Raw genomic sequence first — 25232 nt, forward strand, 5'->3', positions numbered from 1 at the left:
GGCTATTTTGGGTGTGAGAGCAGGCTCAGCTTCTCGCCAGGCCTCCACTTCCCATTTTCCATCCCCGGGCTTTGCCTTTTCAGCAGAGCTGAGCCCACAGAACCTGGGAGACACTGCCCCAAGGAAGGGAAAATCAGCACTTGAGGGGGAAATAAGGGCTCAGAATGAACATTGTGGGAGATAATGCAAAAAAGGATCAGGGCAAAGAACAGCGAAATAAGCTGAGTGCAGATGTTGGCACGGGAGTTTTGGAATTTTGCCTTTTTTGTATTTCTAAGATTCATTTCTGTAGTTTCTTCTCCTGTCTCTTTATTTACAATTCTTCCCTGATTTCAGGATTTAATTGGAGTAATTTTGGTTAATTTTCACTGCCCCCCATTTCATCTCAGTCTGTTTGGTTGTCACCACTCCATTTCCAAATTTTCTGTGTTTTTTCAATTGCTTTTTATTTGATCATATCCCTTTCCAGAGCATCAGTTAGACTTTGTTCTCTGAATTCAAGGAAATTCTTTCTTTCAGGGAATGAAATCTTGCAATTTCAATGAGGGTTAATTGGGCAACCTTTGTTCCCCTTTCCCTGCACTTTTTGTCACCCATTTTTGAATTCTGAGCTCACCCATTTCTGAATTTTTGGCAAGCACAAGATATTCCCTTCTTCACTGGGTAGAAATGGGCTGAAACAGCGAATGGATTTATGGAAGAAATTCTTCCCCATGAGGGTGGGGAGGCTCTGGAGGAGCTTTCCCAGAGCAGCTGTGGCTGCCCCTGGAGTGTCCAAGGCCAGGCTGGGCAGGGCTTGGAGCACCCTGGGATGGTGGAAGGATCTCCAGAGGATCTTCACAGCCCCCTCCAACCCAAAGCATCCCAGGATTCTACAATTTGGGTGTGCAGGACCCAACCTGACAAAGTTTTGACCAAAACCTGTTGTTTGCCAAAGTTTTGCCAAAACCTCGATCCAAATTTCGGTGCTGCCAAGCAGAGCGAGGCCAGACCACCACTCTGACTGCCCCTCTGGGGATAAAATAAACGTGTGGGGGTCAGATAAATAAATAAATGTCCTGCACCCTCACCCGGGAGGCGTTTTGCATCCCAGGTTTCCTCACAAGGTCCAAGCCAAGCAGCTCAGTGCTCTGGGCTCTGTTATCTCTGCTCGCGTCCTCTCTCAGCCTGGGAAAGCTTCCCCTGAACCCGGCTTTGTTCAGCCTCTGCAGGACAAAGCAGCTCTGCCCTGGCAGCCCAGAGGAGCTCACACAGGGCTCCTCCAGCCACCAGCAGCATCAAAACCCGCTGAGAATTAGTCCCAGAAAGTCACATCCTTGGTGGCCGCCAGGGCTAGGGTTCGTGGTACAGCCCCGTGTCACCAGCTTCACAGAACAGCAGCTTGCTGGCAAATTGTGCAACTGCACCGCCCCCAAACTTCCTGTTTTGAAACCCCAAGAAGCTGGAAAATGTTAACACTGGCACTTTAAAGTGCTGCTCGTGGCTTTTCTTTATTTCTTTTTTTTTTTTTTTCGTAAAGATCTACTAAAAATTTCTGATGCACGGAGGAGTGACGTGAGGGCTGGGGGCAGGAGGGGACCCCAGGGCGCTGTTCCAGCTGCCCTGTCTGGGTGTGGGGGGCTCTCAGGTTTGGGGCAGCAGGTGCTGGGCACTGGGGACGGTGCAGCCAGGCTGTGACAGATGGACAGGAGAGGTGGCAGCAGGAATTGGCGACCCACGGGGTGCCAGGAGCAGCCACCCGTCCCCGCTCCCCCTTCCCTGGCAGCCCCTCCTGATGGGGGACAGGGGCTGTGGCAAGAGGGAGCACCTCAGAAACAAAGCAGAGCTGTGGCAAATCCCCTTCCCGCCTAGGGAGAGGAGAAATTAGGGAGAAGAAAGTGCCGTGTTTGCCTCGAAGGAGGGATTTCAGTTATTCCCAAGCAGCGTGACAAGTGCTTCCTTTCCTGGCTATCGCTGAGCCTCCAGATGGTGCATTGGAGCATCCTTAAACTCCAGCCCGGCTCCTTGCAAGGACATTGTCTTCCTGCTTGGCTAAAAACGGATGAATGTCTTTGAGATGAAAGCTGCTGCCTGTGAGCCATGAGCTCGTGGTCACTGTTAAAATCAGGTGTTTGAAGGGGATGAGCCCCTGCTGAACGTGCTCCAGTTCTGTCTGAATTTATTTGTATTAACCCTCTCTGCTTTGCTCATGGTCACAATTCTGTAAAGCCTTTTACAGCAGCAGTTATTTCTCACCTCCCTTCACCGCCCTGCAGTCACAGTTTGGGATCAGGCCCAGGCAGCCGAGGTGCTGCCAATACTCGTGGGTTCATTAGGGAATTGTGAGACATCGTTTCCCAAATTCCCAGCTTCAGGCCTCCTGCTATTTTCAGAGCTTGTTTGAGCAGCACTTTTAGATTAGCACATGGGGAGAGAAGCTAAAGGAAGTGAACCAGGAAGCCAGACAGCAAATGTCATCCAAAACAGAAATTAAAGAGAAAACCAATATCAGGATTATGAGCAAACCCGACGACGGGGCTTTGCAGCTGAAGGGGAGGATGAAAGGGGAATTTTGATGGGGTGTGACCAATTCAAATCAGCCCAAACCCCTGTGCCTTGTTCCTCCTCCATCCTGCAGGGCCGTGGAGCGGCTGCAGGAGCTGGACAGCCGAGCCCACGCCTCATCAAAAGCTGCACAGTTGTTGTTGTAAGGAAGGGAATATCCTGCTTCCTCTTTAAACCCTGTATCTCCTTGGAAATGGTAAATCCTGCATTCCTGCCTTCATCCCGGGCACTTTTTACGAGCCTGCACTTCCCTCTCCTCGTGCTTTAACAAGCTGGCTGAGCAGGGGATTAGGGAATGACTTGGTGGGGAGAGAAATCCGCCTTCCAAATCTTACATAACTCCAGAAAGCAGGAGACACATGCCCAGGCCCTGATTCTCTGCACATAAAAATCATCATTTCATCCTCCTCCTCCTGAGGCCAGGCTGCAGTTTGCTTGTCCTCTGGAAAAAAAAAAGAAAAAAAAGAACATTTGAAGTTGTGGAGACTACAAATACACAGCAGCGTGTTTCCTGAATTTATTTCTGATCACATTTCCCCTTTCCCTCTCTTCCCTGCTATTCCAGAGCTGGGGATAAGCAGCCACCCTTGGGAAGAGGGAGGAAGGGAATTTCCAGCCCCACCAAGCACCTTCCATAAACATTTCTGTGACCTCCAGGATGCGGCACAGCCAGAGATCTCAGTCCCTGCGTTCCCAGGAATTCCCCCTCTGGAAGTTCCTGAATTCCAGGCAGGGCCTGGGTGTTCTCCAGGGCTGGGATCTGCTCGTGGCCCCTGCTGATCTCCGTGGTCAGGAACGTTCCCAAGGGGGATCTTGGGGTGTAAAACCAGCCTGTGCTCTGGGGGGTGATGTGGCTGCAATTAAAGTCAGAGAATCCAGCGTGAGCAGGGATTTATCTCAGCAGTCAGGCAGGAAAACAGCAGAAGTATCAAGGTAAAACTCAGTGAAGGGAGAGGAATTAATTATCGCAGTCATCCTCGCGAAAACACCGCGGGCTTTTGTTGTTCTTCCCAGAAAAGGAACATCCCCAACCCCCTGCCCTGAACAGGAACTGGATCCCTGGTGAGATCTCCCCGTCCTGTCCCTATTTATAGCAGGGAGGTCACCCAGATAAGAGCAGAAGCATCACAGGATTTTTTTGGGGGTGGCCGAGTGAATTCTGCGTGTTGAGGATTCAGAGGAGCGCAGCACATTCAGGATGAACACCTCACCGTGGGCATTGTTGTGTGCAGAACAATTAATTAATTGATTGATTAATTAATTAATTCCTGTGGCACCCAGGAATTTGGGTGATTTTCCCCCTATTCACATAACCAAGTCATAAAATCACAGAAATTTTCCTTGCAAAACCCTTCCTTAGCGTTCAATTGTTTAGAGAAAGCCCAAAACAGACACATTCCCTTTGTTGGACTGTTAATAAACCATTGATGAAAACTGCAAAAAATTCAGAGATCTGCAAAGGTCACTTCGGAAAAAAAAACACCACAAAAAATACTGGGAATTTTACTATTTGTGGAGAATTTTTGCCAGCTTTCCTGTAGATTATAGAGCAGAGTTTGAATTCAGGCCCTCCCACCCCATGACTTTGACATGTGAGGCAAGGAGAAATTTAAATCTTGGGCTCCTGACCTGTACCTGCACTGACAGATCTGCTCCAAACAGCAGCTGCAGCCAGAAAATTCCTATTTTTTTCCCATTCCCTGGAGCCAGCCAGTATTTTGCTTTCTATTCTTTTACCACAAACCAACAGAGATGGAAAAAGCCAAGCTTTAAATAGATACACAGAGCTAGCTGAATATATGTTTATATAAATATGTTTTATAGGCACAAACAAGCAAAAGTGAAGGTGCTTATTTTGTATTCCAAAGGAAAAAAACCCGCTCTGTTTGACAGCATCCTTCTTTCAAACTCATTTGGCATAAATTATGGGCTGTAATTCCTATTTTACCCTGTCAGGCAGGCCTGTGAGTGGGACCTGATGAGGAGAGCCAAGTGCTTCCATCACATTAAATATATATATATATTTATTTATTTACACAGTGAAATATTTGATGGGTCAAAGACTCAGGTGCTGAATTCATCCCTCAGAGGGGTTTTTGCTCAGGGGGAGGAATCTGTGTGGGTTTGAGGGATGGGATGAAAGGGCAGAGTTTGTCATTCCCTCTTTTTCCTCCGTCCTTCCAGGGCTCATTCCCAAATCTCTAGGGGCCTCTGGGGCTGCTGCTGGCGTTTCCTGCAGCCTCTAAGAGCAGGAATTCCAAATAAAACCAGTCCCTCTCGAAGGCAGAGCTCTGCTGATGGCACAATTAGTGAAATTAGAGAAGAGCCAATGGAAATCCCAGTTGGGGCATCAATCCCCTGAAGTTTGCACACTTTTTTAGTGATGTACCTTTATCTGAATTATATTTTACCTCAGAATAGTTCCCCCCATGCCTTGCTCTTGCTGTTTGCAGTGCTGTCTGTTCACAGCCCCTCCTTTTTTAAGCTGGGCTTGGATAAAGCTGAACAATTTTAAGCTGGGCTGGGAGCAGAGGGCTGAGCCCTCAGCAGAGGGAGGATTTTTGTGTGGTGCCTCTGAGACCGAAGGTTCTCATTAAGGTTAATGCCTCATTCCCCATTACAGCCATTTCCTCTAAGCAAATGGGATTTGGCCATTACATTTTATGTTTATTGATATATATATTTCCGAGCTCAATTGACATTCCCCTTTTTCTTTTCTTTCCCAGCCAGGAGTGACAGGAAGCCAAAAGCAAGGAGTGAAGTTCTCAGAGCAGCCCTCAGAGCTCTGTGCTCTGCCATTAAAAGGGCTGGGGTTAAAACGGGCACCATTTCCACATTAATGTGGGAGCCAGGGCAGCAGCACCAGCTCTGCTGGAATATTTTGGGCCAAGGGTCAGCGCTTTAGCTGGGAATATTTCATCCTGTCTAACCCAGGGGTTGAGTGGGGAAAGGTTTTCCTTGGGCCTTCATGCTGAAGAGCGTCACGGGGAGGGCTTTGAGGTGGAAGAATCAAACACATTTAATTCTTCCTGCTGAATAAAATACCTGCTGGGCATTTGGAAGGTATTGCTGGTAGGATTTTCCTTCCCCCTGCCCTGAATTCTCCCTGCAGTTGCACAGAACCTCTGCCTTGCTGTCTGTTCGAAATGATTATTCCATGTTGCTGGGTGTTGGGTTAAATGATTTCCCTGCTCTTCATCTCAGAAGCCAAGAGCTGCAGGAATTGGGTGGCTCAGGGGACCAGCAGTGCTGCACAAAGCTCCTCATGCCCTGCCTTAACTCATTTTTCATCACCAGAAACGCTTATTGTGTGAGATCATCTAGTAAATTCTGAAAAATAAGTTATTTTCTTACTTTTTCCTCTTTTCTGGTTCATCCGAGTCACAATTTTTTTTCTACAATGCTCCAGCCAACACTTGCTACCCAGCGTGAGGAAATCTGAGTACCTAAGCCATAATTTGTCACCTAATTAAGTGACCTGATTTTCTCAGGAGCAGGATGTGTTTTCCAGCTCCCACTGCACTCAGCAGTTGTGAAAATCAGGCCATTTTTGCGTGGCTGTGACCAATTTTGAGGACTCAGCTTCGAAAAAGCTGATTTTGGCCTGGGAGCTGGAGGATGGGTCCTCTCCTCCTCCAGGTTTTTGGCCAGGGGTGGGATTTTGGGAGGGAAGCAGAGACTTATCAGCCATCAGCCCCATCCCTTGCACTAAATTAAAAAATAAGGGGGGAAAAAAGAGAAATCTCTCGGTTGCAGGTCCTGGGATAAAAATATCCTTTGGCTTTGTTTGCTTTGTGCAACATTTCCTCCTCACACTGCAAATTAAATGGAAAATGGAGCTGATTGTCCCTGTGGATGATGGAGGCAGCTCTGGAAATCCCCCCTGAACAAATGTGTGGGTCCAGCCCCACGTTCTGTGCTGCCCTTTGGACTCCCCAGGCACTGCAGGAGCTGCAGCTCATTCCTGCACAGCTCCTCTGTGTGATTTTGTGCCAAGGAATCCCCAGGTCGTGAAGGAAGGGTGGGTGATGGAGCCTGGATTGTGCACAGCTCCTCCAGAGGTCCCTGCTGGCTCCTGGGCAGAGGAAATCCCGGGAAAATGCTCATTTCAGAGAGCTTTTCTGGGAGGGCAGCTTCACTGGCAGCTTTCAGAGGAGACTTTTGCAGAGTCACATCGCTGTGGGTGTGTTTAACAGAGCAGGAACAACCCCGGCAGCAGGGGAGGGGAACTGAGCAGGGCCAGCACAACAAACGATGGAAGCAGGGCAGGAAAAATCCCCAGGCATTGCTCCCAGAGAGGTGTCCCTTATCCTTTAAAGATATCCCGTTATCCTTTAAAGATATCTCCTTATACTCTAAAGTTATCCCTTATCTTTTAGAGAGGTCCCCCTTATCGTTTAGAGAGATCCCCCTTATCGTTTAGAGAGGTTCCCCTTATCTTCTAGCAAGATTTCCTCATCTTTTAGAGACATCCTCCTTATCCTTTAGAGAGATCCTTTTTATCCTTTAGAGATGTCCTCCTTATCTTTTAGAGGGATCCCCCTTTACCTTTCAGAGAGGTTCCCCTTATCTTTTAGCGAGATTCCCTTATCTTTTAGACAGGTCCTCCTTATCTTTTTTTGAGAGATCCCCTTATCCTTTAGAGAGATCCTCATTATCCTTTAGAGACATCCCCCTTACCTTTTAGAGAGATCCCCCTTTACCTTTTAGAGATCCCTTTATCTTTTAGAGAGATCCCTTTATTCTTTAGAGAGGTCCCCTTATCTTTTAGGGAGATTCCCCTCATCTTTTACAGAAGTTCCTTTATCTTTTAGAGAGGTTCCCCTTATCCTTTAGAGGGGTCCCCCTTATCTTTTAGAGGGTTCCCCTTATCTTTTAGAGATGTCCCCCTTATCTTTTAGAGAGGTCCCCCTTATCTTTTAGAGAGGTCCCTCTTATCTTTTAGAGAGGTCCCCCTTATCTTTTAGAGGGTTCCCCCTTATCTTTTAGAGGGTTCCCCTTATCTTTTAGCTCCTCTGCCCCAGCTGCTTTCCCAAGCAAAGCAGGGGCTGCTTTGCATAGAACATTTTCCAGAGCAGAGCGAGCTCAGCAAGGCAGAACCCCCTACCCAACAAGAAAAGTTGCAGAATCTGTGTTCCAGAAATGCCCACCCCAAATCCACCCTGCTGGGCCCAGCACTGATCTCAGGGAATGCTGGCACAGGAGGGCAGCAAAACCGCTGAGGGAGGAAGAATTTTCATCATCACACATTTGCAACACAGCCCTTTCAGGTTTTTTTTTTTTTCAGCATTATCTTTGTGCCTTCCTCTCACCCTCCGAACGAACAGAAATGTTTGTGTTCAAGGGGTGGGGAAGGCAAGGGGCAGAGCTGGAGCACAGCTGAGTCAACAGCACATGGCTGGGGGGACGTGCAGGAACCTCCTCTGTGGCTGTCAGGGCGTTTTGGAGTCATCACTGAGGGCAGAAGGGGGGACACAAGGGCTGGCACAAGTCCTGGAGGGTCCCAGCTGCCCTGAGCCCACACCCACCCTGCATCTCCCCCTTCCCTTAAGTGGGAAGCTCTGAAATCACCTATTCACAGGAATTTTGCACCTTCCCCAACTGAGCTCCTGTCTCTGCCCCGTGACCCTGAAAATTTCTGTTGTTTTCTGCCTTCTCCACTCGTAATTCCTGCTCCATTTGGGTTCTGGGTGAATCCTCCCTTCGGCTGTGCCTGGTGCCACAGAGCTGAGCTGCTTTGCTGTGCTGCTGTTGAGATTTTGGAAAACGCAAATCCACATTTAAAGCTGTCACTTGTGCTGGTGTGCTCTGGAAAATTTGCTGAACAGGAGAGCTGGGTGCTCCCAGCTGGGGTGAAAAGGGATTTAGAGGCATCCTGAAGGGAGAGAGGCAAAAAAGCTCTTTGAGTATAGCAAGGACTGAAGGGAACTTTTCTAAGCTGAAAATCTCTGCTTTGTGCCCTCTCGTGGCAGTTGGATTTTTCTTCTCCTCAGTGCAACTCCTGCACTTTCAGACCCAACTCTTGGGTGTTTCATGCTGAAATTCCCAGCAAAGGGACCGTGAAATGCTGGTGTTTGTCTGCCCAGAGAGACTGAGGAAGTGGGAAAACCCAGAGGTCCATATTTATTATTTTGTGCTGGCTGTGTGACTTTGCCCTTCAAACAGTTTAGGGGGATTTAACAGGTGGCACATCCAAAAAAAAAAAAAAAACAAAACACAAAAACCCAAAAAATAGCCCAGAAGTTGGCGAATTGGAAAGGGCATCCCAGAGTGTTCAAACACACAGCAATGGGACCCAGCAGCAGTGAAATTCTCTTTATTCTCTTTTTTTATTCCCTTTTTATTTTGCTCTCTCTGCAGGCAGAAAGCGCTGGCATCGACAGGTGGAAGGAGTGTTCAAGCAGCATGCGACTGGTTGGTATGAAGTAATAAATGTTCAAAAGTAGAAGAAATGGTGAATTTAGGGTTTCAGCCTAAATTTTAGCTATATTTTAGCATGTGGAATGTTTAACCAGGGGTGTTGGCTGAAAAGCACCTGCAGAATTAATGAGGTGCTGTCTGAGTGCTGGAAATGAGCAGTCCAGGAAGGAGCCTGGTCTGGGAGGGTTTGTGATCTGCAGCAGGAGGTGAGAGAAGGAACCTCCCACCCTCTGCAGCTGAGAATAAAGCTGAGATCTGCCTTCCCAGAGACGTGGGGCCATTCCTGGTGCTCCCCTCCCTGCTCTGTGTGCTCTGAAAGGCAGCAGCAGTGACCTGGGTTAGCTCTGCAGAGCGTCAGCCTGAGAGCAATCCCCAATTTTCTGTATTCCTGAGCAGTGGGAATGGGCTGCAGGGGAGGCAGTGCAGCTCTCCTGACCCATCAGAGCCGCTTCTCCCCAAAAAGTGACAACAAACGGGGGCCAGCACAGGGGAAAGCTGTTTTTGGGGGAGGAAAAAACCCCAAAATCTGTCGTTATCTGTGAATTGAACAGCTCTCTGTGCTGCCAGGCTCTTCTCCCACGTGGGTGACCCGTTCCTGGATGACAGCCTGCCCCGCGAGTACGTCCTGTACCTGCGCCCCACCGGGCCCCTGGCGCAGAAGCTCTCCGAGTTCTGGCAGCAGTCCAAGCAGATCTGTGGCAAGAACAAAGCTCACAACATCTTCCCACACATCACCCTCTGCCAGTTCTTCATGGTAAAGCACAGCTCTCCTCTCCCCTCTCTCCTGGAGGTTTTGTCCTGGTTTAGGGGGGAGCTGAGGGGATTTTGCCCTCAGCCTGGGGGATGATGGTGCCCGGGGTTCTGGAGGAGGTGATTGGGTTTTTAAGCTGCTGTTTCCAGGGAGGAGCAGCAGCAGAAGACAGAATTCTCATCCTCAGTGTGACTGGGAAGGTTACTTGGGGATAGCTGATCCTGCTTTGAGGACAAGGGAGGGGCCGGGGATTTCTAAACATAGATTTTTTTTTTTTTTTTCCCCATGCCCCTGTGCTTTTTCTCACTGCATGAGGGGAAGGGTAGAGCACTGACACCCACCCACACCCTCCCTTTCCTGAGCCATGCCTGTCCTGCTCCCTGGCAGTGTGAGGACAGCAAGGTGGACGCTCTCACGGAAGCCCTGCAGGCCACGGTGATGCGCTGGAAGTGCAAATTCCCTGCCCCGCTGCCCCTGGAGCTCTACACGTCCTCCAACTTCATCGGGCTCTTCGTCAAGGAGGAAAGTGCTGAGGTGCTCAAGAAGTTTGCTGCAGATTTCGCTGCAGAGGCGGCGTCCAAAGCAGGTGAGTGACTGCTCTGGCAGCTGCCAAGAGCTCCTGGTTGGGCATGGTCAGAAAATCCAAAGTTTGGATGCCATGAAGGGACTGAGGTTGGGCAGTGTCACAAAAATCAAAGTTTGGATGCCCTGAAGGAGCCCAGCCTGGGTATTGTCAGAAAAATCCAAAGTTTGGTTGCCATCAAGGAGCCCAGCCTGGGCATGGTCAGAAAATCCAAAGTTTGGATGCCCTGAAAGAGCCCAACCTGGGCATTGTCAGAAAAAACAAAGTTTGGATGCCATGAAGGGACTGAGGTTGGGCATTTTCAGAAAAATCCAAAGTTTGGATGCCCTGAAGGAGCCCAGCCTGGACATTGTCAGAAAATCCAAACCTCTGATGCCATGAGAGCCCAGCTTGGGCATTGTTAGAAAAAACAAAGTTTGGATGCCACCAAGGAGCCCAGCTCAGACATTGTCAGAAAAATCAAAGTTTAGATGACACCAAGGAGCCCAGTTTGGGCATTGTGAGAAAAAACAGAGTTTGGATGCCATGAAGGGACTGAGGTTGGGCATTGTCAGAAAAATACAAAGTTTGGATGCCCTGAAGGAGCCCAGCCTGGGTATTAATAGAAAAATCCAAAGTTTGGTTGCCATCAAGGAGCCTAGCCTGGGCATTGTCAGAAAAATCAAAGTTTAGATGACACCAAGGAGCCCAGCTTGGACATTGTCAGAAAAATCAAAGTTGGGATGCCATTAAGGAGTCCAGCTTGGACATTGTCAGAAAATCCAAAGCCTGGCTGCCTTGAAGAAGCAAAGCAGCTGCCAAAGCTCACAGTTTGGGACTTTTCAGAACCCCAAAGCTCTGATGCCACCAAGAAGCAAAGCTCAAAAGCAAATCCCTGCTTTTCAAGTGGAAACTCAGGGGAACACGGGCTGCTTTGGCTTTTCAGCGGGGAGGTCTCTCCCCCTCAGCTCTCGGTGCTGTTTTTGGAAGGGAAGCTGACATTTGGTGGTTCCCCAGCCTTTCACAGAGCTGCTCTGAGCAAGGCTCGCTGTTTCCTGCCCCGCTCGCCGCCTCCAGCCACCACCACACAACTTTCCCCGGCCGTTTCAAGGTTGTTTTTTTTTTCACTGCATTTCTGAGGTGTGAACAGGGCTCTGTGAGAAGACCCCGAGTGTTCTTTCCAACCTCAGTGCTGCAGGGCTGTGTCCGTGATCCTCTCCTGCTTCTGGAGGGGGAATGACCAAAGCCTCGTCCCCCCGTGGTCTCCACTCGCTGAGTGTCCCTCCAAACTGGGAGGTGACAGCTCCTGGGAGCACTGTGACAGTCCCTGGATAATCCTCTCACCCTGCAGAGCTCAGCTTGGACTGCCCACAACACACCTGGGTCCATCCTTCCCTATCCCAGCCTCGTCCTGGAGATTAAATGCATCAAAATGCAGCAAATTCTGCATTTCTGGGGTGTTTCCCTGCTGGGCAGGCACCCCACAGCCATGCAGGAGTGCTGTCAGTCTGTCCCTGCGCCAGGGGAGGGGATCACAAGTGTCCAGAACCTCTGGAATGCATTAATTTCACCTAAAACTCCCTTCCCTTTAAAGAGGGAGGGAATTTCATCTTTAAAAAGAAGTCAGACTTTGGGTGGGTGCAAGGGCACTGCAGCCACGTGAGAGGGGGGTCAGTGTTTCCCTCCAGCACAGCCAAAAATGCAATTTTTTAATCCAAAAAACCCCACTGACCCAGAATAAAGAAGCATTGGTGGCTTCCAACAATCTTCTGCCCCTGAGACTGCTCCAATTCGGGCCAAATTGGGGATTTTTTAGGGGCAGGCGATTGCTGCATTGCAGCCACACCTTGGTCAGGTTATCACACTGAAGTCCCTGAGGTTTTTTCAGGGATCTTAAACATATTTTTTATTGCTGATGAAGGACAACAACAAAAAAAAAAGATGGATGAGCTTGCAAAGCTACCCCTGGCTGGCACGTGGAGCCAAGTCTCTGAATAGCTGCAATTGTGACTGAATAATCAGTCAAATTTAATTGCAATTTTTGGTTGAATAAGCAAGAATAAATTACATGCAAACAATGTATCCTGTGATTTCCACGTCTACTGGAGGAGCCTCAATATTTCACATATTTTCACCTGGAATAATTCCTGATGCAGATCTTTTTTTTCTGCAGGATCATTTTGGATCTTTATTATGTTTCCACTTTTTGGGAACACCTCACCCTCAGTGGCTAAACTGAAAATCCAACTAATCTCCAGGGAAAAGATTTAATCAACTCACACAAACCTGCAAATTCCATGGATTTGCCATTTAGTGCAGCAGAGAGAACAACAGAGGGAGAGTAAAAATTGTGCTTTAACCTGCTCATTTTGGAAAGATCCTCAGCTGCTCATGAAAGCCCGCTGGATTTTCCTACCTGGAAAAATGTCTTTTTTCTTTGTTTTTTGGCAGGATATCCTGCATGTCCAGCATTGCAATAATGATTGTCACACCACCCGCTGTCTGCCAGTTTGCAAGGATGCCTTGTCTGGCGCCCTGCTGTGCCACAGGGCTGAGTCAGACCCCCAAAAAAACCCCAAAAATCTCTGATCACTTGATCTGGGGTGCAATATCAGAGACCTCACACTCACAGCATTTCCAGCTGATCTCCAGTTTGATGATGATGATGATGCTCAGTTCCACTTGAGCAAGCCCAGTCTCTAACCTGGCAGGAAGGGTTTTTAACCCTGCTCTCCCCATTGCAGATGTCCACGTGGAGCCCCACAAGAAGCAGCTCCACGTCACCCTGGCCTATCACTTCCAGAGCAGCCACCTGCCCACGCTGGAGAAGCTGGCCCAGAGCATCGACGTCAAGCTGGGCTGTGACTGGGTGGCCGCGATCTTCTCCCGGGACATTCGCTTCGTCAACCACGAGGTAAAGGGCTGGAGCTTGTTTGGGTGTTGGGGGGTTGTGGAAATTCACCTTGTCAAGCACAAGGTAAAATTCTGGAGGTTGTTTGTGTGTTGGAGGGTTGTGGATATTCACTTTATCAACCATGAGGTAAAGTTCTGGAGCTTGTTTGGGTGTTGGGGGGTTGTGGAAATTCACCTTGTCAAGCACAAGGTAAAATTCTGGGGTTTGTTTGGAGAATTGTGGACATTCACTTCACAACCACGAGGTAAAGTTCTGGAGCTTGTTCCTGTGTTGGAGGGTTGTGAACATTCACATTACTACCACGAGGTGTAAAGTTCTGGTGCTTGTTTCTCTGTTGGGGGGTTGTGAACATTCACTTTACAACCATAAAGTAAAGTTCTGGAGCTTACCCTTATGTTGGAGGGTTGTGGAAATTCACCCTGTCAAGCACAAGGTAAAATTCTGGAGCTTGTTCCTGTGTTGGAGAGTTGTGAAATTCACCTTGTCAAGCACAAGGTAAAGTTCTGGGGTTTGTTTCTCTGTTGGGGGGGTTGTGGACATTCACTTTACAACCATAAAGTAAAGTTCTGGAGCTTGTTCCTGTGTTGGAGGGTTGTGGAGATTCACCCTGTCAACAACAAGGTAAAGTTCTGGAGCTTGTTTCTCTGTTGGAGGGTTTTGAACATTCACTTTATCAACCATGAGGTAAAGTTCTGGAGCTTGTTCCTGTGTTGGAGGGTTGTGGACATTCACATTACAACCACGAGGTAAAAGTTCTGGAGCTTGTTTGTGTGTTGGAGCGTTATGGATATTTATTTTGCAACTATAAGGTAAAAGTTCTGGGGTTTATTTCTCTGTTGGAGGGCTGTGGACATTCACTTTGTCAACCACAAGGTAACGTTCGGGACCTTGTTTCTCTATTGGAGGGTTTAGACATTCACCTTACAACCACAAGGTAAAGTTCTGGAGCTTGTTCCTGTGTTGGAGGGTTGTGGACATTCAGTTTATCAACCATGAGGTAAAATTCTGGAGCTTCCTTCTGTATTGGAGGGTTGTGGACATTCACTTTGCAACTATAAGGTAAAAGTTCTGGAGCTCGTTTCTCTATTGGAGGGTTGTAGACATCCATCTTGTCAAGCACAAGGTAAAGTTCTGGGGTTTGTTTCTCTGTTGGAGGGTTTGAATATTCACTTTACAACCATAAAGTAAATTTCTGGAGCTTGTTTCTCTGTTGGGGGGTTGTGAACATTCACTTTATCAACCAGGAGGTAAAAGTTCTGGAGTTTATTTCTGTGTTGGAGGGTTGTGGACATTCACTTTACAACCATAAAGTAAAGTTCTGGAGCTTATTCCTATGTTGGAGGGTTGTGGAAATTCACCCTGTCAAAAACAAGGTAAAATTCTGGAGCTTGTTCCTGTGTTGGAGAGTTGTGAAGTTCACCTTGTTAAGCACAAGGTAAAGTTCTGGGGTTTGTTTCTCTGTTGGAGGGTTGTGAACATTCAGTTTACAACCACGAGGTAAAGGTCTGGAGTTTGTTTGTGTGTTGGAGGGTTGTGGAAATTCACTTTACCAAGCACAAGGTAAAATTCTGGAGCTTGTTTCTGTGTTGGAGAGTTGTGGACATTCACTTTGCAACCATAAAGTAAAGTTCTGGAGCTTGTTCCTGCATTGAATGGTTGTGAACATTCACTTTACAACCATGAGGTAAAAATTCTGGAGCTTGTTTCTCTGTTGGAGGGTTGTGAAAATTCACTTTATCAACCATGAAGTAAAGTTCTGGAGGTTGTTTCACCCTCCAGAAAAAAAATCCCCACCCTGCTGAAGATCCCCTGCCATTCACAGCCCCCCTGTGCCTTTCCTCCCCCAGACTCTGCAGGTGATTTACCCCTACACCCCCCAGAACGACGACGAGCTGGAGCTGGTGCCGGGGGATTTCATTTTCATGTCTCCGGTGGAGCAGAGCAGCACGAGCGAGGGCTGGATCTACGGCGTGTCCCTGGCCACCGGCTGCTCGGGGCTGCTCCCCGAGAACTACATCACCAAGGCAGACGAGTGTGGCACCTGGGTGTTCCACGGGTAGGTCAGCCCTGCATTCCTGGTAAAGGAAATAAATAAAATATACAAGTAAAGGAGGTAAAAAGAACTCCTCTGTATGAGGCCGCAGTGGTTTTAGCCCCAGCGAGGCGTGTCGAGCTCTGAGGGTTGCCAGCAACCTCCCAGAAATGGCTTCAGAGTAATTAGTGGGATGGCTGATCAGAGGGGTTTGGAAAAAGCAAAAAGGTTTTAATTAAAGAGAAAATAACAAAGTATATAGAATAAAAGAGTAAAAGCTGTGCACAGTGCAGGGAGGTCGCCTGCACCTGCTAAGACAGCCTGAAAAGCCCCAGAGACTCTCTCTGTGCTCTCTCAAGTGTTCAATGATCAGGGAGGGGTTTGGCCAATAGAAAACAGCTGCATTCCTTGAGGAACAGCTCAAGGGTCCAGCAGGTGCCTTTGTCCTAGAACTGAGACAATTACGATGAGAGGAGCATGGAAGTTTCTGGTTCTTCTTCCTTAAAAGTCCAGGGGTGAGGCTTAAACCCTTTTCCTAACACAGGAACACCTGCTGGGGTGTGGGGGTGCCCTGCCACAGCTCCCTCCCCTTTCCGTGCCTGCAAAAAGGGGCTCAGCAGCTGGGATGTCACCTGGGGACACGAGGAGGGACACCGGGAAGGGCACTGAGGGGAAGGAGCTGGCACACAGAGCCTCATCTCATCAGCCAGGGAGCAGCAGATGCTCTGCCCTAGCGTGGGATCAGAGCACAAGGTGATTTTTTTTTAGCTGAGAGGTTGCAGCAGCTCTCTGTGACTGCAGGAGTGCAGCTGGAGCAGGGGCTGCTGCAGGCACTGCTGTGCAGCACCTCTGGGATGGGGAGGTGTAAATTTGAGTGTTAATTTGGGGAGAGACATCTCCCTGTGCAATTCCCTGCTGAAAAGGACTTTGGATCAGCAGCATTTCTTGGCGTATTTAGCAGGATTTTTAGGAGCCTGCTGTTGGCGTCAGTGAGAGTGTAGCCCTCACCTTTTGAACAAGGCTGTGCCCCTTGATTTTGGTGAGAATTCATCAAACAGAATCGCTGAAAATCCTGAAATCACTCATTTACCCCTCATCCATCCCTGGCAGAGTGGGGGACACAAGGCACCGTCCAGACGACAGGAGATGGAACCAGGATTTTGGGGAAAAGCTTCCAAACGATGACCTGTCCTTAGGGGATGGCTAAGCTGGAACAGCCTCAGCAGTTTGTGTTTTCCAGCAGCACTGGGGACACGCTGGTGGCTCTTCCCCAGGCACACTGAGACTTTCCCTCTGCCTCATCCCCATTCCCAGCAAATCCTGCCATCCCTAAATAGATGGTGAAGCGTTTGTGGCATTTATTAAAATGTTTAGAGAGAAAGAGAGGCTCAGAAATTGTGTGGCAGCTCCTGGGGGCTAAGAGAAGTGGGATAACCAAAAACTCCTCGTTATTCTCCAGACCAGTGTCCTTAAAAAATGTCATATGGGCAAGGCAGGAAAGGGAATAAATGGGAGGAAAGACAGCTGGAAGAAATTCACTTTGTGCAGAAACAGAGATGGGTCCTAAGGAAGAACTGAGATTCTGTTCACACTGAACACGTTGAGATATTCAAGTGAGATATTCAATTCTGTTCACATTGAGATATTTGAGTTCTGGGGTCGCTGAGGATGGGTCTGTGCTGCCTCCAGGGCTCTCCCTGCATTTGGGCAATGAGGGGAACAATTCCTCAGGGCAGGGCCAGCCTTGTTGGGACCTCAGGAATAACCCAGTGTCATCCTTGCACCCTAAATCCACCAGATAATAGATCAGCACCAACATCACACTGAGTTTTTTCCTCCTTTCAATCATATAAATCACACAGGTGACCTATTTTTGTCCCACTGGCAGAGTCACTCGGGGTTACTTTAACAGCTGTGAAACCCCTCTGAGATTTTATCCTACCCTGCTGCTATCAGGAAGCAGCTCCTGATGTATTTAAGGCACTGAAAAGTGCCAGCTCTGCCAACTCCTTCTGTCAAAGTAAATGACCACATCCATTACCTGATAATAGTTTCTTTTTCTTTTTTTTTTTCTTTTTTTTTTCTTTTTTTTTTTCTTTTTTTTTTTTAATAACTAAGCAGAGGTAACTGAGTCAGCAGAGGGTGGAGGCAGCTTCTGTAATTGCCTGTCACAGTTTATTCCCCAGGGTTTTGGTCGAAGTCCTTGAATATCCGGGAAGAAGAGCTTTATTCAGAGGGACCATCGTTAGGGAAGGCCCTGAGGGACAGTGGGCTCTGTTAAATCCCTTTGGCTGCATTTAACAGAGTGAGCTGGGGGGAATAAATTCCCAGGCAGGTGGGAAGGGGAATAGGCAGCACTGAAAAATGCAGAAACAACAGGGCTGAGTGTGCCAGGTCCCTGCCAGGGGTAGAAACTGTTTTGGGCACAGGAACCCTGAAAATTGCTCAGGGAGAAACCTCAGCTCTCTGCTGGAGCCACAGCTTGTGCTGCAAAGGTGAGCAAAGACTGCCTGCAGGCATTAATTCCCAAACTTGGGACCACAAGTCGACGGTCAGTGACAAGGACTGGTCCCAGGTGATGTTGGTGAGCACCAGGAGGGCCCTGGCATTTTCCAGCAGAATATTCCAGGGTGGACAGAGCCTCCAGACCAAAGTTTGGGAATTGTTCTGTAAATTGTTTCTGAGGAAACAGCCCGTGGAGATGGAATTTGTCTCCTCACGTGTGTGCATCACCTGGCAAGGTGCTCTGAGGGCAGCACTAAAACCCAAATAATAATGAAATAACATCCCAACAGTAATTACCAGCAGCTCCTGAAGGCCACAGAAACGCCCTGAGAGCAGCCTGAGTGCAGACAGCATTCCCAAAGACAATATTTTTCTATTTTTGGCAGGTCCTACTCCATTCTGAACACCACCTTTTCCCCGTCCCTTCAAGCCTTTGCTGATGGAGCTCTGGAGAGAAGGCAGCAGGAAGACCAAGGGCCAGGGGACGCTGGGCCACTCACCATCATCTGCCAGAACGTGCAGGTAGGCACCCACGGCCAGAAATCATTAGGGATGAGCTTCCAGTGAATGGATTACCCCAAAAAAAATTTATCTTCTCACTCCCTGCAGCACAAGCTACAAACTTTTTGGATGACACAACCCCATCCCCAAAGCGCGTCTCCAGCTGGGGTGGCAGGGCCCCATCCTCTGCCCCCTTTGTACCCCCACAAATTTGCCAGGGTTATACAAATACAGGTATATACAAATCCCCAGAGAGCCCCACAAACCCATAAAAACAATAAATCCTGCAGCCTTCCCTGTGATGTTTGCACAGGGGCAGAGCAGGGGGAGCCTGCTGCTGGCTCCTGGGGCTTGCTCAGAAGTCTCTGCACTCTGGTGAAGGTCAAACCTGCTGTCACTTTGATTCCTTGGGAGGCTGCCTGGGACAGAGGGAAAGGAATAAAGTAGGGATTATTAAAAAGGCTTTTAAAGAATTCACTTTGGGCAATACATGAGCCCAGCTGAGGCTGCACCTATGACAGACATCCAGTTATGAGTTTTCACACTTTTATGAGGTTTGGTCTATATAAATATTGTGTTTAAATGTCCAATTACACTTCAGGTGATGCAGTCCCATCCTCCCAGTTTGCTCCCCTGTTGTTTGCACTTTTTGGGCCCAAAGCTGCAGCAGTGCCCTTGGCTCTGGGGCTGGAAAAAGATTGTGTGACTGAGCTGTGAGGAGACCTTGCTAATTATATGAAATTCAGAGTTATGCACCAACACAGTGCAGAATCTGGGCAATATGAAAAATAAAAATTAAGGCCTGAACTTCCCCTGCAGCCGCTGAGGATCAGCAGCCAGCCGGGCCCCCAGAAGCGCTGCCTGTTCGTGTGCAGGCACGGCGAGAGGATGGACGTGGTTTTTGGCAAGTACTGGCTGTCCCAGTGCTTCGATGCCAAAGGTGAGCCCTGAGGTCTGGTGGAGGGAGGAAGAGTGGCCACTGCCTGGTGGGAGCCGTGGGTTTCAGCAGAAAATGAGGATTTTTGTGCAGTCAGCTGCAGAAAGTCATCCAGGGAGGAAATACTCTGCCAATATTTGGGAAAATATGGCAGGGGTGGTTACTACAGTTACAGCACCAGAGAAAATGCAATTGTGATGTTGGTAGTCAGTGTTCAGTGAAAACATCTGCTGCTATCAAGAAAAAAATTTGCACTGCTGGCTCTCAGTCCTGAATGGAAATAACACTGCTCACAGTGGGTTTGGGGCATAAATTGGTGATTTTAACCCAGTGTTATGCTCAGGTTTCAGACTATAGCAAATCAATTATAACTTTAGGCTCTGTTGGCCTTAGAGATGATCAGAAATCTGTCCTAAAAGTCTTTCTTCCATTCAAAAATACCTTGTAGTGAAAGGATGATTTCACAACTCCCTTTTTTCTAAGCTACGGCTGAAGAGCTCTGATGTTCCAGCCTCCTGTAAAATGCAATTTTTGTTGTGGGATAGAAATTACTCTCCCATGGGGAAATCGGCGCTAAAATTTTTTTTTTTAGAACCTTACCAACATTCTGTGGTGATTTTGAGCTAGCGAGAGGTGTTTAATTTAATTTTGTGAAATTCCTAATGGGTTTACATGGGGAAAAAAACCAAAAAAACTTCACGAGAGCCTGGCCTAGGTAGGACCTGCAAAACGCAGCCAAGGTGGGGAGAGAGGGGGGAGAAAAAAATCAGAGAAATTCTCTATGTGAGGGAACGATCCCAGCCTGGCACCTCTCCCTGCAGGCAGGTACGTGCGCAGTAACCTGAATATGCCTCACAATTTACCTCAGAGGAGTGGTGGTTTCAGGGATTACGAGAAGGACGCTCCCATCACCGTGCTGGGCTGCACCCAGGCCAGGCTCGTGGGTAAGTGCTGCTCTGCAGGGCGGGGATTTGGGTGGGATTTGGGTGGGATTTGGGTGGGATTTGGGTGGGATTTGGGTGGGATTTGGGGAGGGAGTTGTTCCCTGGGAGGGTGGGGAGGTGCTGGCACAGTTGTCCATCCATGGGAGTGTGCAAGGCCAGGTTGGACAGGGTTTGGAGCAGCCTGGGGTGGTGGAAGGTGTCCCTGCCCGTGGGGTTTTTGGTTTTTTCCAATCCAAACCATTCCATGATTCCATGAAGATCTTCCCCAGGCAGCTTCACTGTCATCCTCCTACACCCCCCATCAGAGAAAAGTGCAAGGCAGGAAAAAATGGATTGGATGCCCCAAGCTAACGGGATTTAAATCATTCAAGGAACTTTGCAAAGCCCCTTCCCCTTCCCCAGCAATTTCCCTCTTCCCAAGCAAACCTCACCTCCTTCAGCTGCTGCAGCTGAGGGAAAGGCAAAGCAGAAATGTGGGACGCGGGGTGGAATCAGAGCCATCAAAGCATGGATGCCTTGGGAAGGTTTTGTTGTTATCCAGGCTGGGGAGAAATCAGCACTGTGGCTGTCACCTCGTGCAAAACACGCTTTTTTATCCAGTTTGCCACCCCAGCACCCTTTTATCAGTCTGCCTGGCTTTGTATTGTCACACACACAGCCCAGATCATTCCCAGCGCTCTCCCACCCTCCCCATCCTCATCCCTGACTCCTGAGCCTGCTGGTTTGTGAGCAGACACAAAATCCTTCTCCCTCCCATCTCCAGAGCTGTGATGAGGACAGCCCGGCTCCTTAAAGACACGAGCTCCGACTCAAATCCTCCCGAGCACTCCTTGCTGGTCACATCCAAAACTAGGGCAGCTAAAATTATCCTGGTCTTTGTGAACACAGATAAATCACAGCAGCAGCAGCAGCAGGAGGAGGAGGAGGAGGAGGATGCTCAGACACTCGGCCACATGGCAGCAGGGTCTGCAGTCTGCACAGGACAGAAGGGAGCTGCCAGGTGGCATTCAGGGGGACAAGGACACTCTTTGGGTGGCATCAGAGAGGTCCAAGGACACTTTGCTGGTGGCTTTGAAGAGGTTCAAGGACAAGTTTTGCTGTGGCACTCAGGGCTCCAAGGACACACTTTGCTAGTGGCAGTAAAAAGGTCCAAGGACTCACAATTTGTGGCATTCGAGGGGTCCAAGGACACTTTGCTGGTGGCATTAAAAGGGGTTTGAGGACACATTTTGCTGGTGGCAGTAAAGGGGTCCAAGGACAAGCTTTGTGGGAAAATAAAGGGGTTTGAGGACACTTTCCTGGTGGCAGTGAATGGGTCCAAGGACACTTTGCTGGTAGCATTTGAGGGGTCTGAGGACACTTATTTGCTGGTGGCATTAAAGAGGTGTGGGGACACACTTTACTGGGGACATTGAGGGGGTCTGAGGACACACTTTGTGAGGAATTAAAGGGGTTTGAGGACACACTTTCCTGGTGGCATTAGAGAGGTCTGTGGACTCACTCTGCTGGTGGCATTCAAGGGTCCAAGGACACATTTTGTGTGGCATTAAAAGGCTCCAAGGACACACTTTCCTGGTGGCATTAAAAAGTTCCAAGGACACACTTTCCTGGTGGCATTAAAAGGTTCCAAGGACACATTTTGTGTGGCATTAAAAAGTTCTAAGGACACATTTTCCTGATGGCATTAAAAAGTTCCAAGGACACACTTTCCTGGTGGCATTAAAAAGTTCCAAGGACACACTTTCCTGGTGGCATTAAAAAGTTCCAAGGACACATTTTCCTGGTGGCATTAAAAGGCTCCAAGGACACATTTTGCTGGTGGCATCGAGGAGGTCTGAGGACACATTTTGCTGGTGGCATCCTGGGGTCCAAGGACACGGCTGGCAGCAGTGGTGGCACCGTGTGGCCTCCACATAATTCCTGTGACGCCCAAAGCCCTGAGCAGCTCCCTGTGACACAGGGCTGGGAGATGTCCCTCTCCTGAGTGTCCCCGCTTCTCTAAAGACATTTCTAGGCCACCCTGCCCTGGTGACAGCCACTGCCAGGGTGAATGTCCCCTCCCTGTGCCACTCCTTGTCCTGCTCTTCCAACAGCACGGGAATGTGGCTGCTGCTCCCTGCAAGGCTGAGCAGAGCCCTGCTCCCCCTTGGCTCCCTCAGGCACTGCAGGAATATTTATTAAAAACCCTGATGCAGGAATATTTATTAAAAACCCTGATGCAGGAATATTAAAAACCCTGATGCAGGAATATTTATTAAAAACCCCGATGCAGGAATATTAAAAACCCCGATGCAGGAATATTAACAACACTGATGCAGGAATATTAACAGCCCTGTTGCAGGAATATTTATTAAAAACCCCAATGCAGGAATATTTATTAAAAACCCCAATGCAGGAATATTAACAACACTGATGCAGGAATATTAACAGCCCTGTTGCAGGAATATTTATTAAAAACCCCAATGCAGGAATATTTATTAAAAACCCCAATGCAGGAATATTAAAAACACTGATGCAGGAATATTTATTAAAAACCCCAATGCAGGAATATTTATTAAAAACCCCGATGCAGGAATATTAAAAACCCTGATGCAGGAATAGTAACAGCCCTGATGCAGGAATATTTATTAAAAACCCCGATGCAGGAATAGTTATTAAAAACCCTGACAGAGGAGTTGATTCTTCTCTCTTTGCCGTGGTCTCCCACCTGTGTAATGAAATGCTGATTTATGCTATCAGACAATCCAGCCAGTTCAATTAAGCTGCCTTTGAGCTGTGTTGAATCATTCGATTTACAGCTTACAAACAAAGTGAAATTAAATCCAAGACCTTTACAATTTTTTGGCCAGACCCATGAGAAGCAGCTCCTTGCAGTGCCATTTACCTGGATTTACTCACAAAGATCAGAACTTTCTTGCAGGTGAAGCCTTGCTGGAAACAAACACCGCTGTAGACCACATCTACAGCTCCCCGTCGCTGCGGTGTGTGCAGACAGCTCACAATATCCTCAAAGGTGAGAAATTCAGACTGAATTCGCCCCATTTTCTGCGTAAAACACTGAAAAACAGATAAAAAGCATGGACCTAAGTCCGTGGTGAATGGTAATTATTAATAATTTAATTATTGAATTAATTGTTATCAGTATATTATATTATTTTATTATATAATTATATATAAGTATCTACTATTATATATAATAGATATTACAATTTACATACATATATAAAATATATAATGTATAATATATTCTTTATATATTCTGTAATTATAATCATTATAATTTTAATTAATTAATATATAATATAATGTAATGTAATATAATATAATACAATACAATGTAATACAGTATAATGTAATATAATGTAATATAATATAATGTAATATAATATAATATAATATAATATAATATAATATAATATAATATAATATAATATAATATAATATAATATAATATATAATGTAATATAATATAATGTAATGTAATATAATACAATATAATGTAATGTAATGTAATATAATACAATATAATACACTATAATATAATACACTACAATACAATACACTATAATATAAAAATAATATATAAATAATATATAAATAATTTTATTTTTATCTGTTATAATGTAATGTATAATATTATATTATAATTATTTACTTAATTATTATTCTGTTTTAAATGAATTATAATTATTATTTCCATAGGAATACCTTTTATATTAGCACAATCCATAAGGAACCCTTTTCTAATTGCACCAGCTGCCAGCCAGAGCTTGGCATCCCCTGGCACACATTAAATAAATGCATTAAATACTTAATTTCCTCTAGAAAATAAAGAAATTAACCATCCAACTGAGGTGTTAAAGCTGCTCTCGTCCTTCCCAGCCACTCCCGCTGCTACCCGGCCTCCTCTCCCTGTTTTCCAGGCATGCAGCAGGAGAACAAGCTGAGGATCCGAGTGGAGCCCGGCTTGTTCGAGTGGACCAAGTGGGTGTCCGGGAGCTCCCTGCCCGCCTGGATCCCGCCCGTGGACCTGGCTGCGGCCACTCTCAGCGTCGATACAACCTACAGGTACCAAAAAAGGGATCACAGCCCCCAGGGCTGCTCATCTGGGGTTGGCACCGAGCTCTGCTGGGTTTGGAGGGCGAGGCACGGACTGGGAGAGCTGCTGAGGATCCCAGAGTGGACTCGGAGCAGGCTCCAGGCTGAACGTGACCTGAAAATTATATATAAAATGTATATATAAAATATATATATAAAATATATATATATAATATATATATATAATAAAATTAGTCTCCGTATAAACCAAATTTCCCACATCACTGGCTATTCCTCCTGATCACGGAGGTTTTCTTTCCAGCACTGCTTGTCCTGGGATCTTTCAGGTTTCCAAAGGATTTGTAACACTTTTCCTAAATCTCAGGAGTTTGGGCTCAGCTGACACACACAGGAGTGCCACCTACAAGGGCTTGGTGACAATTTGTGTCAGGGCTTCTGGGCTTTATGAAATCCTGGTGTTTCCCACCTGTGTTTAAAACCCTCAGGTGGAATAAGCAATAGAAACACCAAAAATTAAAAAAAAATGAAGGAAAAGTAAAGGAAACAAAAAAAATCCTGATTTTTTTTCACAGCTAATTATACCATAAACCACTTCCATCAGGAGCTGCTTGTGCTGTGTCACTGCAGGCTGCAGCTAAAACTCCAGCACTTCCAGGATATCTAAATAAAATTCCCCAGACTGTATTTATCCCTGGAAGGGCATCACGTGGCTGGCAACAGCAGAGTGAGTCAGGAGAGCTCCTCTCTCCAAAAATCCCTGGTTTGGGGAGAACCACAGGGAATATTCTCAGTGAGAGGGAAGAGCTGCTCAGGAGGGGCAGGGGGAGAGAGCTCTGTCCCCTCTCCCAAGGAGAATTCCTGTGCAGGGAAAATTCCATTTTTCCTTGTGCTCCAGCAGGAAAATGCAGCTTGTGCTGCCAGTCCCTGGCTCATCCAGGCATCCCCAGCTCTGCAGAGGGCCAGAGCAGCAGTCTGCCCCAGCCCTGAGTCACCGGGTGACACCGTCCTTGTCCTGCTGTCCCCTCCTGCTGGGACAGCTTCTCCTCCTGGGACAGCTTCTCCT

General features: G+C 47.5%; 1 protein-coding gene across 1 annotated transcript in view; it reads left to right on the top strand.

Annotated features, from left to right (window-relative positions):
• UBASH3B (ubiquitin associated and SH3 domain containing B) overlaps window positions 1-25232 on the top strand; it is a 73761-nt gene that overhangs the window by 44454 nt on the left and 4075 nt on the right. The window contains exons 2-11 of the mRNA XM_063417917.1: window positions 8905-8958; window positions 9532-9718; window positions 10103-10301; window positions 13022-13191; window positions 15039-15247; window positions 18115-18250; window positions 19049-19169; window positions 19988-20110; window positions 23031-23123; window positions 24034-24178. Of these exons, the coding sequence (XP_063273987.1) occupies window positions 8905-8958; window positions 9532-9718; window positions 10103-10301; window positions 13022-13191; window positions 15039-15247; window positions 18115-18250; window positions 19049-19169; window positions 19988-20110; window positions 23031-23123; window positions 24034-24178 (1437 nt within the window). The remainder of the gene's footprint in view (window positions 1-8904; window positions 8959-9531; window positions 9719-10102; window positions 10302-13021; window positions 13192-15038; window positions 15248-18114; window positions 18251-19048; window positions 19170-19987; window positions 20111-23030; window positions 23124-24033; window positions 24179-25232) is intronic.

Source organism: Prinia subflava, chromosome 22, assembly GCF_021018805.1.
Source record: "Prinia subflava isolate CZ2003 ecotype Zambia chromosome 22, Cam_Psub_1.2, whole genome shotgun sequence".
NCBI classification, from domain to species: Eukaryota; Metazoa; Chordata; class Aves; order Passeriformes; family Cisticolidae; genus Prinia; species Prinia subflava.